This window comes from Amblyomma maculatum, chromosome 9 (genome assembly GCF_055883805.1).
Source record: "Amblyomma maculatum isolate TAMU_Amacu chromosome 9, ASM5588380v1, whole genome shotgun sequence".
Classification (NCBI taxonomy): Eukaryota; Metazoa; Arthropoda; class Arachnida; order Ixodida; family Ixodidae; genus Amblyomma; species Amblyomma maculatum.
The window spans coordinates 123,531,713-123,549,056 of NC_139352.1; the positions used below are offsets into that span (position 1 = coordinate 123,531,713).

The 17,344-nt window shown below is 46.3% G+C and overlaps 2 protein-coding genes across 5 annotated transcripts in view; both read left to right on the forward strand.

Annotated features, from left to right (window-relative positions):
* The window catches only part of LOC146180308 (constitutive coactivator of PPAR-gamma-like protein 1 homolog), a 97,648-nt gene extending 90,213 nt beyond the window's left edge, over positions 1-7,435 (forward strand). For all 4 annotated transcript variants that reach the window (XM_084579533.1, XM_084579532.1, XM_084579536.1 and 1 more), the window contains 2 exons: positions 480-586; positions 2,159-7,435. In XM_084579533.1, the coding sequence (XP_084435659.1) occupies positions 480-586; positions 2,159-2,333 (282 nt within the window). In that variant the 3' untranslated portion in view covers positions 2,334-7,435. The remainder of the gene's footprint in view (positions 1-479; positions 587-2,158) is intronic.
* Positions 7,436-9,769: 2,334 nt separating this feature from the next.
* LOC146180309 (uncharacterized) overlaps positions 9,770-17,344 on the forward strand; it is a 110,559-nt gene continuing 102,984 nt past the window's right edge. Inside the window, exon 1 of the mRNA XM_084579537.1 lies at positions 9,770-10,081. Coding sequence (XP_084435663.1) covers positions 9,975-10,081 — 107 coding nt within the window. The 5' untranslated portion in view covers positions 9,770-9,974. The remainder of the gene's footprint in view (positions 10,082-17,344) is intronic.

Below are 17,344 nucleotides of genomic sequence, written 5' to 3' on the forward strand. Positions count from 1 at the left end.
TCATTTCACTTGTGTCTTATGAAGAGTAATGAATGACTATGGGAATGAATGAATTCATAGATATGCTGTAGATTCTGATGTCATTTTGAAAAAGCTTTTTTGAATTTCGAGTCCTGAAGAGTCCTGTCTAGCCTTATTCTTTTTTTTTGATCACTTCAAAGAATGTTTTGTTGGGCTGGTTGATGACAGTTCATCGTAAGTTCAAGACTCGAAAACACACACAGACACGAGAAAGCTAATGGGACCGAGCGTTTGTCACTTGAGCACTTCATTAGAGGTACAGGCCTGATTAGTGCTGCAGCCCAATGCTCTCCTATTTTTCCTTGCTTGTCGTGAAGGCAGCTGCTTGTACATCTGCCTTGTTGGCTGTGTTTGGGCAGCACTGTAATTAGTGTCAGCACTAATCAGGCTTGCCATGAGTTGCAGCTATTAGTCATGTGGCTGGACCGTATAGTGTGACTGTCTTTTGTGTGGTGCAGCTGAACCGACGCGGCAGTAAAAAGAAGCCAACCAAGCTGGCCAAGGAGGAGCCCACACCCAAGCTTGTTGGCAAGGGCCGTGGGTGCACTATTGAGACAGACGACAAGTGAGTCTCTTCCTGTGCTGATACCTTCCATCTGCAAAAAGAGTAGCATAGGGAAGGCCATCCTCATCAAAAATGCCAGCTGGAGCAGTGCTGCCTCAGTGTGTCTTAATGGAGGACGCGGGGATCAAATCGCGAGAATTTTGCAAATCATCAAATTTTAGAAAGATCAGTTCCGGACTCTACAAGGCCTTTTCAACCACACCGCAAAAATAAAACGGCCTCCAAATGAGCCCATAAATTGTTTTTGTGGCCGCTGATTGCAAAAAAGCTGGCCAAAATGTCCGCGAAAATGGCAGACTTCCAAAGGCAGTAACTCCGCACCTACACCACCAATTGCGAAAAGTTTGGTACCAGTGGAAAGCTTGTTTCTGCAGTACTCCTCCCATTCGTACCACGCGTCTATGATAAAAAAATAAACACAAATGTTAAAAATGCGAAGGCCTCTGCTGAACCACTGCTAGGTGCTGATTGGTAGTGCCAGTCACATACTGCTCAGCGTGCCTTGTGAGTAGCTGCTGAAAAGTGCTCCATTGCTCGTGTCGTTTGCTCCCACCTCATTCCCACACGATTTTGTCAACTGCTCGGAACTTTCTGAATCCGCGGCTGCTGTTCTGCATTTTTCACCACCCCCTTTGTTACATTAGGCTTCGTCTGTGTGCCAGCAATGCTTGGTGCAGAAGTATAGGACGAAGTATGCGCGTGGGCAACACAAACACAGTCCTCCTATCCCGAAAGAGAAGTAGTCGGCGGCAGATGAATCGGGCGAGCCAAGGGGTGGGTCGACATCAACGCTTTTTGCTCCGACACGATCCAGCTCCAGAGAATGGATGTCTAGCTGCAACATTGTGATACAGTTCTAATACGAGGAAAGTATGTGCTGCCACGTTTACGGCAAATGCTTGCCTAACCGGATTCGCATCATTCAGGTGCACATTGAACCGCTTTCTGTGCCCTCGGAAACAGCCCAGAATGAAGCGTGCAGTGTTCACGATTCCAGCGCTGAGGCATTTTGATGGACATAAAGTGGCAGTGCAACTTGGCAGTTTTCTCAAAAGTGCTTTTTGACCCGCCTGTCATGCATGCAGAAAGCGCAGCAAAACAATCGCTTGATGGATTTGCACGAGTTTTAATTGCTTTGTATTCCTTGGTAAATTGTTTATGCTATGACGTTCCTAATTTTTGAAATATGGTATCACTTGTTTATGTTTTAGCTATTTTGACAGTGAAAATGAGTCTACCATGCAAGTATGGATGTAATGTTCTCTGTAGAAAAAAATGTCAGACCGTATACTTTGGCTAAACTTTTAAAGCAACTGCAGGCTTGTTTTGTTGTGCAAGGCTTTCTAAAGCAAGTTTAGTTTAACAAGGATGCATATAAAAATGTGTGATGTCAAAACTATTTGTTTAGTGAAACTTCATATTTATTCAATCACAGCACTTCCCAGTAAGTGTGCCAAATTCCTTCCCCTCGAATTCCCAAGTTAAATAGGCTACAGCTGAATAACCACGAGCTGATTCCCTGTTGGAAATGTGGGCCTAGCCATAATGTGCCTTCAACCCGTGCTGTTTCAGCTGCACCATCGAGGTGAGCCAGCTGTCGGGGAGCCTGGACAGTGCTGGCTCAGAGGAGAGCACCCTGCGCATTGCTGGCGCCACTGTCACGGAGAGCGACACGGATGGCCCACTCAGCGCCAATGGTTCCGCTGCCATTGATGTGCCAGCCTCGGAACAATTTGCCTCCGTCTAGCCCCTACCAGAGGAGCCTCCGCCCCGAGGCCTCTTGGGTGCTGACCGGCCTGCCTAGCATTCCACTCTTGTCTTCATTTCTATTTGGGTGCACTTTTGTGCCTGCCTGGACTGGCTCATAAGTAACACTGTTCACCTTCTGTCGTCTTTTCAATTGTTCCCAGTGGATGCATCTTAATTGTATGACTGCCTGGCAGATCGGTCAGCACCAGGGAGGCAGGGCCTTTTCCACTTTTCTCTTCGTTCTCCTTTGGGCGAGCAGTGAGTCAGTCGTGCTGACTGTGGTGGATCACGGGGTACCTGAACACGGCACGAACTGGCCAGGAACTCGTGTGCCTGTGTGTGTGTGTGTGTGTGACCAAAAGTGAGACAAGACTTTCTTCATTGACTCCACCATTCTCTCTTTTCTACTTTTTTTTTTTTTTCTTTTTTTTTTAAAGAGACTCATCGCAGACTTGGCATGTGTCAAGTGTTAGTGTGGCATCTGACTTGAATGAACTGGACACGCACATAGGGTGTGCCACCATGTTGTTCTCCTTCAGACGAAGGTGTGGCATTCTTCGTACCACCTACTCCATGACTGTTGCCTGCTGGTCACATTGTTTTGGACCTTGTTTTGCTCTGCATTGGTTGCAGTTGATTCTAATAGTTAAGTTGCTCTGTTCATGTTATTGCTTAATTCTCTGCTGTTGTTTTAGCACCTGATAAAACCTGACGAAGAACATATCCATCCGTTCCTCTTGTTGCAAAAACGTTGTTTTCAAATTGTGGAAAAACTCTACAGAATGCAATTTGTGGCTAACAGCAGTTTTTACTCTGACGAAACAAAGATGAATTTTTCCAGCACAAATATTTTAGTGACTTGAGGCAGATGGTCATTGGAGCATGGTGTGCTGTGTACAGTGTTTTGCATTATTTTGTTTTCCTTTTTTCTGTTAGGTTATGCAAGGTGTATATTTAATGACAGAGTGTGTTGGAAGCTGGGAACAAGATGGCCGCAGACTGGCTGTGGAGTGTTTCATTGTGAAAAGGTCGGCGGACAAATAGATTACGATGGTGATGTGTTGGCTGATATGGCCACTTGACTTTGGGCAGTGGCACAATTCTTGTGCGAGTACTACTGTTTTTTTTTGTTTTTTGTTTTTTAATTTTTTCTGGGGAGTAGAAAGCAAAGGTTTGTTGTGTGTCACCTTTGTTAGTGGTCTTGAGGGCAGTCGACTAGCACTGCCCCAACCATTTGGTTTCACAGCAAACCATAAAACTTTAGTAAAGGGGGAGGGTATCTAAGCGGAAGAAAACTGCGAAAGGCACAGCTGTGTGTTGAGCACAGTGCCTCTTACCCCACACATCCCTTGCATTTGGGGGCACAGTGGAGGCGTATTGCATTTCCCCTTAGCCATACAAGAAAGGGAAGAGAGGAATAAAAATTGTTTCTGCAGAGTCCCTCCAGAGGGTTGTTCTTGCAGCAGTATCTCGTCGCTAGGTGACATTCTTAGATTACTTTTCTTTGGGCTGCAGCTATGACGGGGCTTGGGGGAAGAGTTCCTTTGTCGTCAACCAAGCAGACCCAGAAATGCACTCAGTGTTACACTTCTTCACTCTGTTTCAGCTAGCCTCTCCTCCCCCCCGTGAAGGGCAGCCGTGAAGCATCGGCCGTTGTTTCCGAGTTGACTCAGGGAGTGTAGCGCGCCTGCAACAATTTATGATGGCCTTCCTTGACGGCGATAAGCGCATTGGCGTTCTGTTGCACACAGTGGAGCCATTGCACCTCAAAGCCAACACAAACTCAGTTTTAGAGAGACTAAACTGAAGCTAACAAGACGGGGGCTGCCGTAGTGCGCACCCGTGCAGCATAGACTTGCTGCTGCAACATTGTGCTTGCACAAAGTTGACGGGAATGATTCTTTTCCCACACACTGCGACAAAAGAGGCAAAGAAGCGCTTCTTTGTTTTCCTGAACATTTTTTTTTTTTTTTGTATTTTTAAGGCAAGACAAAAGCGTCTCGTGCACCTTTCAAGCTAAGTGCCCTACTTCTCAATGCAGCGTCACTGCAGACACAGTTGTTCGCGCATTTTTGAGAAGGGAGCTCTGTAATGAGCTGATATTAAGAGGCGCAGTGTCTTGCGACCTCTCTCTCTCGCAACTTCATGAGACAACCCATGGCCCATCAACGCTTAGCATACTTGGGCGCCTGAACGATCAGGCTAGAACAAGTAATTCTAAAGTTTATGTGACATTAATGTGGCATCTTGAGCGCGAACTGTTCGTGACCACACAGATGACCAAACCTTTCAGAAAGGTAGTGCAGGGAGGTTTGGGTGCTGCAAAGTGAGGACACATTCTTCTTTCTTTCGAGCAGAGGCTAGTTCCCAACTGCGCATGCACCCGCCCCCGTTTTGCCATTAACTGCATGTGCGCAGGTGATTCAGTCTCTTCTTTTTGTAGGCTCTCCCTGTGGGGTGACGTCTCAATATCCTCCACCTTTTTAGTTTTTCCCCTGCTGTAATTGACCGCGGCGGTCGCCTGCACTTTGCATTGTCACTTTTGCTGCTCTGTGCAGATGATGCATTTCAGTGACATTTACCCCGATACTAGATGGCGAGTGTAGGCAGGGGAGCTACAAAAGCTGTGCACAAGCTATAATTCATTTGCTGTTTTTACTTTAGTTTTAGGACCAGGTCCTGGTTTATTAGTTCACCTCTATGCTGCATCAGTGGTAGGTGGCAGCAGCTGCTCCCTCTCCCAACCCTTGATTCGCACCTAACGTTGATTATGCATCCATTTTTATATAGCACTGCCTCAATGATCTAGCAGTGCTAATATCTGATCTTTCCCCTTATTTTTTTTCACATCTGCAATCCTGCGTGACACCCAACGCTTGCCGAGATGAGTTTAGTGTTTTGTCTATGTAATGCCAGGCCACGACACCTTTAGGCGGTTTGCATGCTTAAATCGTGTATTATTATAATCATTACTGTTATATTGCTATTCTGTGGTAGAAAACTTTTGGAGTGAACAAACATCGGAGAGAGAGATAAAAAATACATCCGTGTTGTAGCATTAACACCAAGCACCAATGTTACCGCCACTATGTGCTGTGGAACAACAAATACTATTGCGAGTGGGTGCACCATATCGGTTTGTTAGATGAATATATTATACGTCTGCAGTGTTTGCAATTGTTTGAGTCGCTTTCTCGGTACCATCCGAGCATAGAGTAAGCGGGTGGTGTATTTTTTGCTTTCTTCATTCTTTGAGCAACAGTGTAATAACCTTTGTGCTGCTTTGTGAAGGAAAGCCTGGTGTTCCAGCCGGCACGCCTGCTGCTGTTTCTGCTGCAGTGGCTCGGCTTGGATACATTTGGCTGTGCACAGAATGGTGGAAACTCTGCTTGCTTGCAAGTATGACCCGGCGAGGGCTGCAAATATTCTTTTCCTTTTGCCATTTGTTGCTAGCAGGCATCAAAACTGAGTCAGCTCCAAGGTCACTTGCTGTCCTTGACTTTCACAGTGCCGAACTGGCCATAAATGTCTGTACTTTGAGCAAGCCAGTGGGAGCTACTCTTACTTTTTTGCGTGCTTGTTGACAAACTGTGGTAGCCCACTGAAGTAGAAGTCGAATATCCCTGGACTCTGAATAGATTTTATTGTCCAGGCAGCTGACCTGGGCTAAAATTTCCTAAATTCGGCTGCAAGATTTGTAAAATGTTTCAATTTGAAAAGCAGCCCCTCACGGGTCCTGATCTAGCAACACTTGGTGCAGTTTCCTCCATTTTCTGTGCCTTTGTTCTTTCCCAGAAGTCTGGTTGGCAGGCAATGTTAGCACTGGTAGGAGGGCATCTGCAGCCTTGGTGAGACAACCGTTCTGCAAGCAGCCATCTTACTTTTTTTCTTTTTCATTGGTTTTGTAAATTGCTGTCAGTATGAGAGATCTCTTGGGTCTCTGTTTTATATGGGAACAATCACCAGAGGGTGTTCTCTTTTTTTTTTTTTTTTTTTTTTTTTTTGTAAGGCCTGCATGGAATGAAGCCTTTCTTTTTAACCTGAACTTGAAATAGTGCCGTACTCGCCACATTGCTTGCAACAGTGCTGCTCTGTTGGACCACTGCGACAAAACTGAATTGCGTGCAACGGTTGTCTCACGCACGTTGTGTTGGCTGCTTGCCCGACCACATTGGCACGGTGCCTGTTGGTTGGGACATCGTGTACCAAGATAAAGCAGGCATTTGCATCTGTTCTCTGCATATATATTGCAATTTCCTTGGTTGTTGTTCTCTCAGAGTGCACCTTACTAACAAACCTGTCTGCCCCTTATTTCTTTAGGCCAACGTGTTGTAGTAAGTGGGTTGTCTGTATACTTGTCAGTTTTTTGGCACAAACATTTATTATGCCATGGTAACCAGTTATCTTGATAAGCAGTGTATCTTAACATTAATCAATGTTGCAGGGAAGGCTGCGCACAATGGTTGCAAAGAAAAAAAAAAAAGAGAAAAGGGATGGGAAAATTGTGGATTCATTAAGCGTCACCGGGTACCATAACTCCAGTTGACGTATGCGGTTTACATGTCAGCGTGCGGGTTTCTTCAAAGCCCGCCTTAACTGTAGATTGTAACTTCTTTCTCTTTTTTTTTTTTTGCAGCGCGTGGTTGTATTCTTTTATGTCTTTTACACTTTCTCCACTGTTAAAAAGGCTGGGTAGAGCTGAATGATTCAGAGAACAGGCAACAGAAGCCGTTTCAATGAGAGAAACTGGCCGGCTTAGAAAAGTCACAGGCAGAGTTGACAAATTTGTGCTGTCGAGGCTGGGACAATCTGAAATCGGGGAGGGGGGTACCAAGTGGAAATAGAAGTGGATTTTGGACAAAATGGCTAAGCACGGTATAGGGCACGTGTAACAAGGGACTGAGTGGAAATTGTGACTGTATGGGTTGGGTGTTGGTTAATGGCGAGTTGACGAGCATGCAATGTTTTTGCTGGGAAGGAAGGCATCTCTGCGGCGGCTCCAAGGCCGTTGCTGTTGTGCATCTGGTCAAGCCAAGTCTTTGGAGAGGGATGTATTTCATGTGTTGCCAGTTTTGTGAATAAAGTCATTGTTTTCCTCGGCGGAGACTGTTGACCTGCCTGTGGTCACCATATGACCGCAGTGGAAGTGATAACACAAGTTTCTGTAATATTCTTGCATACTACAGTATAATGCATAGTGAAAAAAAAACACTTTTAAGTAAATGCCACAGTCATGGTGCAGCAGCACCACCAATGGTCTAATGAAGACACTCTCTCAGGCTTGATCTGCTACTGATGTGTGTGGGCTTGCTATATAGGGTTTGCTTTGGGCAACAGCTCACTAAATGTGACTGTATGGAACAAAAAAAAAAGGCTTGAATTCATCGGCAATAAAATCTGCTTCCTCTGAAGCAGTGTCCCAGTGACAAAAGCCATTTTGAGATGCTGCTTTGGAAATTACTCATTTTTGGGCAGCTGTGTGTAGGTCAAGTAGTGCATCTTGCATCTTAAGTAGCAATCTGGAATAGTGTGAACCAATTGTAACGCATGCAGTGGGATTTTTTTTTTTTAATATCCAAGTGGATGTCTTGGTAGAGCACTGCTTTTAATCGCTTTTTCTCTGGAGTTTGGTGGTGTGTAGGTTGTAAAATTGTCGACAGCCTCAAAGGTTAGCCATGCCCAACTTTCATGGCACAGGGAATTTGTTATATACCATGAAAATGTAAAAAAATGTTCCGTAAATTTGGCTGTGCAGCGAGCATATGCTCACTCTAAATTTCTAAGTAGGAAATGTTTTCCAATTTTCACTCCATTGAACTCCAGCTGAACTATTTTAATCATCTGGGCATCATGTCAAGACTACTCGGTGGGCTAGTTGGTGAGCACAACACATTTCAAACTTTGCTGCTGGGAAGAGACCGGAAATATGGATGCGGCGAACTTGCAGCAGCTTGTTAGTCTGATGTTTTTGTGCATCTGCATTTTCTGTCTTTCTGGGGCAGCACAACTTAAAAACGAGCTGAGCAGCAAATGCTCCTCATGAAGCTCATTTTATGACGGCGTGGTTAATCAGATTAAGGTGTGAGCCCCATCATCAGCCACACCCTGCGGTATCGCACTAGCAGGTCCAACTTGGCAAACATCTATTGACGACACTGGCTGCAGCGAAGTCTTTTTAAGAGCAAAAGCCATAATTTTCTTCAGTTGTATCCAAAATGTTCTTTCGAAAGTTATTTGGACACTAGAACTTGGATGCCTGCGAATGAAGGAAATAAAATTTCATTGTGTTCCGATGCAATGATCACTGCGTGCAAGAAAACTAATCGACCGTAGCTAAAAACATTGGTGGCCTGCACTGTATGGCAGCTAAGGTATCTGCGAGTTCCGACCTCCGCAGAATAAAAATTGCCGAACCTTTGAACGGATCGGATGAGAGTCGGCGGGAGTGTACACGAGTATCTAGTCTTGTAGCAGGAAAAAAAGCAGTGGAAGCCTTGTTACTGAATAATTTTAGCAGCGATGTGACATCACAATGATACGTGACGTGAATATCGGCAGCGCTACGAGTCGTGAATATCAGTGTCAAATTTTGATGAACCAAAATGCAAAATCGAGAGCAAATAACTGGGTTGCATTTACGACCAGCTTTAAGCGCCTCCTCTGGCTGCTCTATCTGGCGGCAGCTTGTCCCACGCCAAGCGAATGAATGAAAAAATGGATAGACGGCAAGGTAGCTGACGTGCTTTGTAAAGCTCGGAGTTCTCTTGCGAGCGTCAGCTCTTCACATCGCAGATACGTGACGCTGTAAATGGGAAAATACCCTAATCGGACAACGCGGATCTTCACAGACGTTCGCTGCGAATCACTTTCTTGCAGATCACGCTCAGCCGTTTCAAACGAAAGCGCCAAGCGTAGCATTCGCTCGGCGGAATATTTGAGCGTGCGGCGCGAGAACTGCAACGGGCGGCCACTGTTTACGTGCGTGATGGCACGTAGCATTTGACCCAGTTCGCTACGGGACAAACTGCGCTTGCGCCCAGCCGGATCAATCAGTCTGCGGCTAACGTTTGGGTCGACGTGCACAACAGGCTCTAAACTGCTCGGTTCTGCGCTTTATTTTCATAAATCGGGCTGGAAATGTAAACAAACCGCGTGCATCACCTCAGGCCGGACATCCTTTGCGTAGCGCGGCGATCCGCGCCGTCCGCCATTTTGAAAAGGACTTTCCGCGCGCACCTCGTCATAAATCTTCAGAGGCCAAGCGTTGCCTTTGTGAACGGCATTGCGGCGAATTAACTACGACACGCGGCTTACAGATAAAACTCTTCTTTGTAGTTTACGGTAAGCAAGGAGTACACTAAATAAACAACCGGGCCGTGGCCGCCGGCGCGACGGAAACACTGCGGAGGTGTCGCCACCTGTTGTGGTCTTTTGACGTCACTAACAAGATGGCAGCCAAGGCGAGAGCGTAATGTATGAAACCGAGCAGGCTGAGTGAGTATTCGCATGTGCGTCGTGCGCTGAAGAAGTTGGGAGCGGCTGTGGTTACCGATGTGGTAGTGCACGGGACACCGGAAGAGCCGAATTCCCCAGGGCTCCGACCCCGGCCGCGGGGACGGGGAAGAACTGGTCCGCCAAGATGTTCAACGTCGAGCAACAGCAGCAGTTTGGCAGCCTCCTCAGTCATTCTCATTATCAAAACAACATCGTCTCCGCCGCCGCCGCTGCTGCAGCACGACAGCCCTGGTATGTCCTACTTTCGAGCACGGCGTTCGCGACAGCCGTGTCCAGCGCATTCTGCTTCCTCGTCGCGCGACACACTTGCGGCATGCTTTCTCGGGCCGCTCGAGGGGGCGGGCGCAGTTTTCGAAATTGCCATATCTTGGTCACTTAGCCCGAGCACAGATCGGACTGAGTCTTCCGGCCGGAATTAGAAAGCGGTGTGAAAGCCTCATCGTTCGGTCGCGTTGAGTTGCAGAAAACATTGAGGAAAAGTGAGACCCGGGCGCGCCTTCTCGCGATCGGTGCCGAACGTTGACCCCCTCCGCGCTATGCAGCAGGCAGTCTAAAAAGAATCGTGGTTGCCGTTTGGATTCAGCGGCTGTTTTGCGCCTGAGCGCACGCGCGCGCGCCTCAGGAGAACGAAAGCGAAGTGCAAAATCCGTAACTGTTTCATCCGGCGCTGGAATAGCGCCTCTTTCTGTTTCTCGCCGCGTAAACAAGGAGCCAGACTGGATCTCGGTGATAAAAAGCAACTGTCGCAGCGATAGACTTCAAGGCTGGCGTGCGTTCGGCGCAACGGCGCCGACTTGTGCATGTTTTCGCGCAGGATCGGCGCGCGGGTCACGCCTTTGCGGAGCCGCGACGGCGACGAATAGTTGAAAAGCGAACACATGTTCTTCAGCTCGCCGGCGCCCGCGAAGCTGCCCCGCCGTGGGCTCTCGGGCCCCTGCTAGTAAACAGCAACAGGGGTCATCACATGCGCCCCGACGCTTTACCAGCACCCCGGGCGCGTTGCGTTTTTAGAGATCACAGCGTTGTTTGTTCTCTTCGGCCGCTCTTCTTGCGTTTGTGTGTGTGCATTTTCTGCAATTCAGGTTCGACGCAGTTGGGGGGAGGGGTAGTGAGGGAGGGCAAAGTGGAGGTAGACTAGCTGAACCTGTTATCTTCATTGAAAAATGTTCTCGGTGCCCCGTAAACTGCGGAGGGCCAAAACGAGGGTGGAGGGTCGGACGCGTTTTAATCGTTTTTCGTGCGGATGGTTCTGCCCCGGTCCCCTATCCGCGATCGCCATGCTGACGCGCGCCGCCCCCGGTCGCTTTTGTCCGCTGCTCGATCGTCTGCTGGGAAAATGCAGTCGATGAGGGGGAAAAAAAATAAAGTTCCGTTAGAATTCCGGACGTTCCCGAAACGGCGTCGCGCGGTGGTTGCTCCACGCGCCAGTATAACTCTCTAGTAAGAGTTCTCGGTGTTGTTTACAACGTGAACGCGCGCTGGCGCCCCACTTCAAGGACGTGCGCGCGTGTAGAACCGCAATATCGCCGGCTGTTGCTTTTACTTCCTGTGTTGGCTTATGCAAATGAGTCTAGTTCCTGCGTCTTTCTTGAACACTCGTCAAGTTTTTGTTTCTTCCCTGAGCCGATCGTCGCGAGGCGGGGTTAGATTCGGCTCCGATAAATTGCTACCTGGTATGTGGCGGTGTGGGCCGGGGTCGCCAGCATTTGGAAAAGCGGGTTTCCTTGCCACGTTTCTCACTGAGCGGCGCGAGCTGAACCGACGTTTCCGGGGTGAAACAGGCGCGATCGGCTAGCTACGTAGGGCGTGCTGTGCCCCTACCACGCACTATTTAAACTCGCGTTTCTGAAAGAGCTTGTTTGTACGCTTGAAGGCTCGTACAACCTCTCAACCTTCTCCCCCCTTCTAAAATCAGCATTGGCTTTTTCTGAACAGAGTTTATTCATTGGGGGTAAGAGAAAGTAGAAGCATGTTAAACATACAGCCAGAAAACAAAATAGTACTTCGATGGAATAAATATAAATGTGATAGCCCGCTTCACATACACACATAAAACATGATAAACCAGAACAGGAAGGAGCAGTAACGATTATAGCCCAAAAATTCCGACAATGCTTTTATAGAAAGAATTTGATTAGAAACAGATGTGGCATATTACCATGGGTCCTGTGCATGCGGCTGTATGCTCCACGTGCACTTGTTTGGAATAAAAGCCTACACCGACATGGGGATGTCCGATGCAGGATATGATAAGCTGTAATAAACTAGCCTGAAGTGAATGATCGACAATTTGGTGCTGAAAAGAAGAAAGTAGAATGATGTTTTGTGCTAAACCATTTGTTGTTCTCTGCATATAGTTACTGTCATATTTGTTGGTACTTGCAATCTTTTTTCATTGGCACTATATTGAGCCAGTCATGGTGATGAATGAATGAATGATCTTTTTTAAGAAGCATGCCTTGCTGGCACAATTTGGGATGGGAGTAAGGTTTCAAGTTTATGGTTTTACTTGCTTCATGTGCACATCCTGTGTTCTTCATACAGTTACTATTATTATTTATTATTTACGCATACTGTGGTCTGGCATCTCTCATAGCCTGAATTGCTTTGGGACGTTAACTCTTTCCCTACCGCGCCCATTGAGCATCGTTAGCCCGCTAACTATGATTTCGCGAGCCGATTTTGAACCTTTCCGCGCCGCTCACGGACATGCTATGCCATCTAGAGTATAGTCGGATAACTGAAGTTTCGATTTTGATGCTGTTTATATTTTTCACGCGAGGCGGCTATTTTTGAACGTGCTCCGAACATGCGACAGCGTCGGATTTGCACGCGAGAATCGCGCCATCCGCGCCGACGGCGCGCGCTTCGAAAAGTCGCAAATTTGACGACTGCGCGCGGTCTACGATCGATTTTATCAATTACCGAAGTAGTAGTGACTCTGAAGATGCTGCCAGTTAGCATCTGATTTCAGTTCCGACCCCGATGACGACGAAAAGTGGCCCGGAACACCGGCGGCCGCACTCCGGAAACACTAACGATGACTTCACGCGCGAATTTTGAAATTTTCTGCGTCTCTCACGGGCACGATGCGCTATCTAGCGTGTAGTCGGATAACTGAAGATTCGATTTCGATGCTGTTTATATTTTTCACGCGAGGCGGCTATTTTTGGACGCGCTCCGAACGGGCGTCGGAGTCGCACGCACGCGAGAGCGTCGCCACCCGCGCCGACGACGCGCGCTTCGAAACGTCGCAAATTTGACGACTCCGCGCGGTCTACGATCAATTTTATTGATTTCCGAAGTAGTAGTGACTCTGAAGATGCTGCTAATTAGCATCAGATATCAGTTACGACCCCGTTGACGACGAAAATTGGCCCGGAACCCCGGCGGCCGCACTCCTGACGCACTAACGATGACGTCGCGAGCGAATTTTGAATTTTCCGCGTCGCTCACGGGCACGAAGCGCCATCTAGCTCGTAGGCGGATAAATGAAGCTTCGGTTTCATTGTTGTTTAGTTTGTTTACCGCGAGGCGGCTATTTTTGAACGCGCTCCGAACACGCGGCCGCGTCGGAGTCACGCGCGAGAATGGCAGCACGGGCATCGACGACGCGCGCTTCGAAACGTCGTAAATCTGACGACTCCGCGCTGACTGCGACGAATTTTATCGACGATACAAGTAGCAGTGACTCTGAAGATGCTACATTATCATCAGAATTCAGTTCTGACACCGACGACGATGGAAACCAGCCCGGAACATCGGCGGCCGCAGTCCGGTTAGTTCGGGCTCCTCCACCGCCGCAAGGCATTCAGCACCAACCAGAAAAAATGGACACATACCGAAATTGCAAGAAGTGCTATAATGAGACCAAAACGCAGCAGAAAACAAGAGTCTACTGCAAGACCTGCAATGTCCCTCTTTGTTTCACATCAAGGAACTGCTTTGCCGCCTGGCATGCCCAGCTATAGGACATACAGTTACTGTTCCTAGTTATTGTTCTTAGCAAGAAAGATACTAAATCTATAACCCTGAATTTTGCAGACACTGGCCAATGACATGGCAAACATTTTGCATATTCAAGAAAGTATTTAGCCTTTTTATTTTTTAGATAAAAGCATATCCTTACGCATTTTTGTTCATTTTTGCCAAAAGTTTTGCTTTTGGCCAAATATATTTTACCTTGCTGCGTATAATTCGTTGTTCAAACTTGAATACCTAAAAAGCACGTTTATATAGCACTTTTTTCGTGTATTACACCAGGTTTCAGAGATGATATTTTTGCCAGAAAAAAAAAAACTACTGAAACCTATTGAATTTTGTGCCAAACTATAAGCTTCCAGTTATTATTATGCAGCAAGAATACTTTTTGGTACTAGAGTTTTATTTTTTCACAGGAAGTGGCCAATAGATTTCTCTGCATTTTGTATATCTCGAAAAATTTTTAAATATTTTTTCCTTTTATGTACATGTGCATTTATTCAAATTTTATTCAATTTTTTTGAAAAGTCGTGTTTTTGGAAAATAAAATTTTGTGTTACAATACATAATTTCATTTTCAAAGTTGTATGCCTACAAAGCCAATCTATTTAGCTTTCTTTTCATGTATTTCATAAAATTTTACACTGGACAGTTTCTACAGAAAAAAATATCTAGTGCAACCTATAGAAAACGTCCATTTTCCCCATGGTAGGGAAAGAGTTAAACCCCATAGGCTAAATCAAACATGTTGTGATCTTCCTGTATGTCCAGTACAGCCTTCCCTATTTTTAATAATAGACAGAGAGAAATGCCCCGCCGGCGTGGTGCAGTGGAAAGAGGCCTGACTACTGTCCGGAATACCCGGGTTCGAACCCGACCTCGACGGCTGCGTTTCGATGGAGGCGAAACGAAGAGGCGTCCGTGTGCTGTGCGATGTCAGCGCACGTTAAAGATTCCCCAGGCGGTTGAAATTACTCCGTAGCCCTCCACTACGGCTCCTCTTTCTCTCTATCCACTTTCACTCCGACCTTCATCCCTTCCCTTACAGCAGGGTTCAGGTGTCCACAGAAACAAGTGTGACAGATACTGTGCCTTTCCCTCCTATGAACCAATTATTTATATATTTATTTATATACAGAGAGAAAGCATTGTGAGAGCATGGCCACATTTTCTGCTGTGGTATATAGCATCATCCGGCAGGCTATTTTGATTAATGCGAAGCAACCCTGCTACAACTGGTTGCTTTACCCACTGCATATATGCCAGAGCACGGAGGGTAAATTGAACACTGGTGAGAGTGCTGTAGCACCTCTTTCGGTGCTGCAGCGAGACGATGGCTCTGGGCTGCCAAACGAGGGGCCACAGGTATATGTCATGCTCGCACGTTTAGTTTTTCTTTTTCTTTCTTTTTTTTTTTTTTTTGAAGTTTCTGCGACTGGGCACTCGTAAATTCGTGTAATGTGCATTTCAGCCTCACGATAAGACTGTCTTTGTCTTGCACACCTTGTGATGGCAGAGGCATGCAAAGCATCCAGAAGTGGTAAGGGCATGATATCGTTCTATGTAAAAACTACTGTTACTGTGACTTTTCTAATTTCATATGCATGCCCAATAGTATGCCATGTACTAGCAAAACCGTTGCAGTACGTAAAATATTATACCTCCGTGTGATGTCCGCAAAAATCTGTAACAGCCTGCACCGACACAATGCTACAACTAGCTGCGAGTAAACACGTCGCATTTGCGCTCATCCCTTGGTGTCTCCGATTTTTCCTTATGCAGGGCAGGAGAAGGCATTAGCATTAGATCAGCTGAGTTGGAGCTACTAGAAAGTGTCATTTTTTTTAACAGTTGCCAGCGTTGCGTTCAGACTGTTGTTATAAACAACATCAAACTGTGATGTAGAATTTCGTGACTGGTTGACGTTGGTGATCATGACAGAATTGGAATGCCATGCCTTCTACGGTTGTTTAAAACATGACACTTTCTCATTGCTCCAGTTCAGCTGATCTCATGCTACCTACTTCTTTTTCCCTGCTGAAATAAAAACGGGGACATCACGGAATGAGTGCAAATGCCATGTGTTCATTCGCTCTTGGTGTTTTGTGTCTGTTTGTGAGGTGCAGGCTATGACAGATTTTTGCTGACACCACGCAAAGATATAATGTATTACATACTGCAAGGGGTTTTATAATACATGGCATATTGTTGGGCATGCATATCAAATAAGGAAAGTCACGCCTATGGTATTTCTGCATAGAAAGGTACCGTGGCCTTACCCGAACCTCTTGCTCCACTTGTTTCATTTCATTTTATTACCTTAAAGACCCCTCGTGGGGTATTGCATGAGGGTTGGGATGAGCAGAAAAGGTACAAGACAATAAAATATATGTGATCGTGTACAAAAAAATGTTGTTTAGATTGCTAGCAAACATTAAAGGGCAGGTGATATCGACGATATGCTGGGGAAGGCCGTTCCAATCTTTAGCTGCACGTGGGAAGAAGGAGGCTGAAAAAGTAACAGTTCGGGCACATGGGCGAAACACTTGAAGCGTGTGGCTAGTGCGGTGGGAAGTGTAAGATGCTGGTGTGATGTAGAGGGCACGATTAAGTGATGAGTGAAATAACTTGTGGTACAGTGATAACGTGGTTATGCGACGACGAACGGAAAGAGGCGATAGTGCTGATTTAGCTTTTAGGGCTGAAACACTGACGTCGTACGAGTAAGAAGAATGAATGAACCTTGTAGCGCGGTTTTGAACGGCTTCTAGATCGTTTATGAGGTTAATATGATGCGGGTCCCATATGGTGGATGCATATTCAAGTTTAGGTCTAATGAGTGACTTGTAGGCGAGCAATTTCACGTGATGCGAGGTGAGGCGAAGGTGACGTTTAAGAAATCCCAGTGTTTTGTTGGCAGATGATATCACATTAGCAACATGTGCATTCCATGTTAGGTCATTAGATAATGTGATCCCTAAGTACTTGAAAGATGATACAGATTCTATGGACTCGTTAGCGATTTTGTAATGGAAGGCATGACTCTTTTTGCTACGGGTAATGGAAAAAAGCTTGCATTTGCTAGGGTTCAGGATCATAAGCCAATTTTTGCACCACTGTTCAATTTGGTTAAGGTCCTGCTGGAGAGCTTCTTGATCAGTTATGTTTGTTACTTGGCAGTAAATTACGTAATCGTCAGCGAACATTCGTATTTGGCATAATATATACTGTGGGAGATCGTTAATATATATTAAAAACAGTAGGGGCGCAAGAACGGAGCCTTGTGGGACGCCGGATGTTACAGGGAGAGGGTTGGAAGAGTGGTTGTTTACAATGACTGACTGAAAATGATTTGTTAAGAACGCCTTGATCCAGTTTAGCACGTTAGGATGTAAGTTTAGAATAGAAAGTTTTTGTATTAATCGCTGATGGGGAACTTTATTAAATGCTTTAGCGTAATCCAGAAAGATGGCGTCAACTTGAAGGTTAGCGTCCAGGTCAGCATGTAAGTCG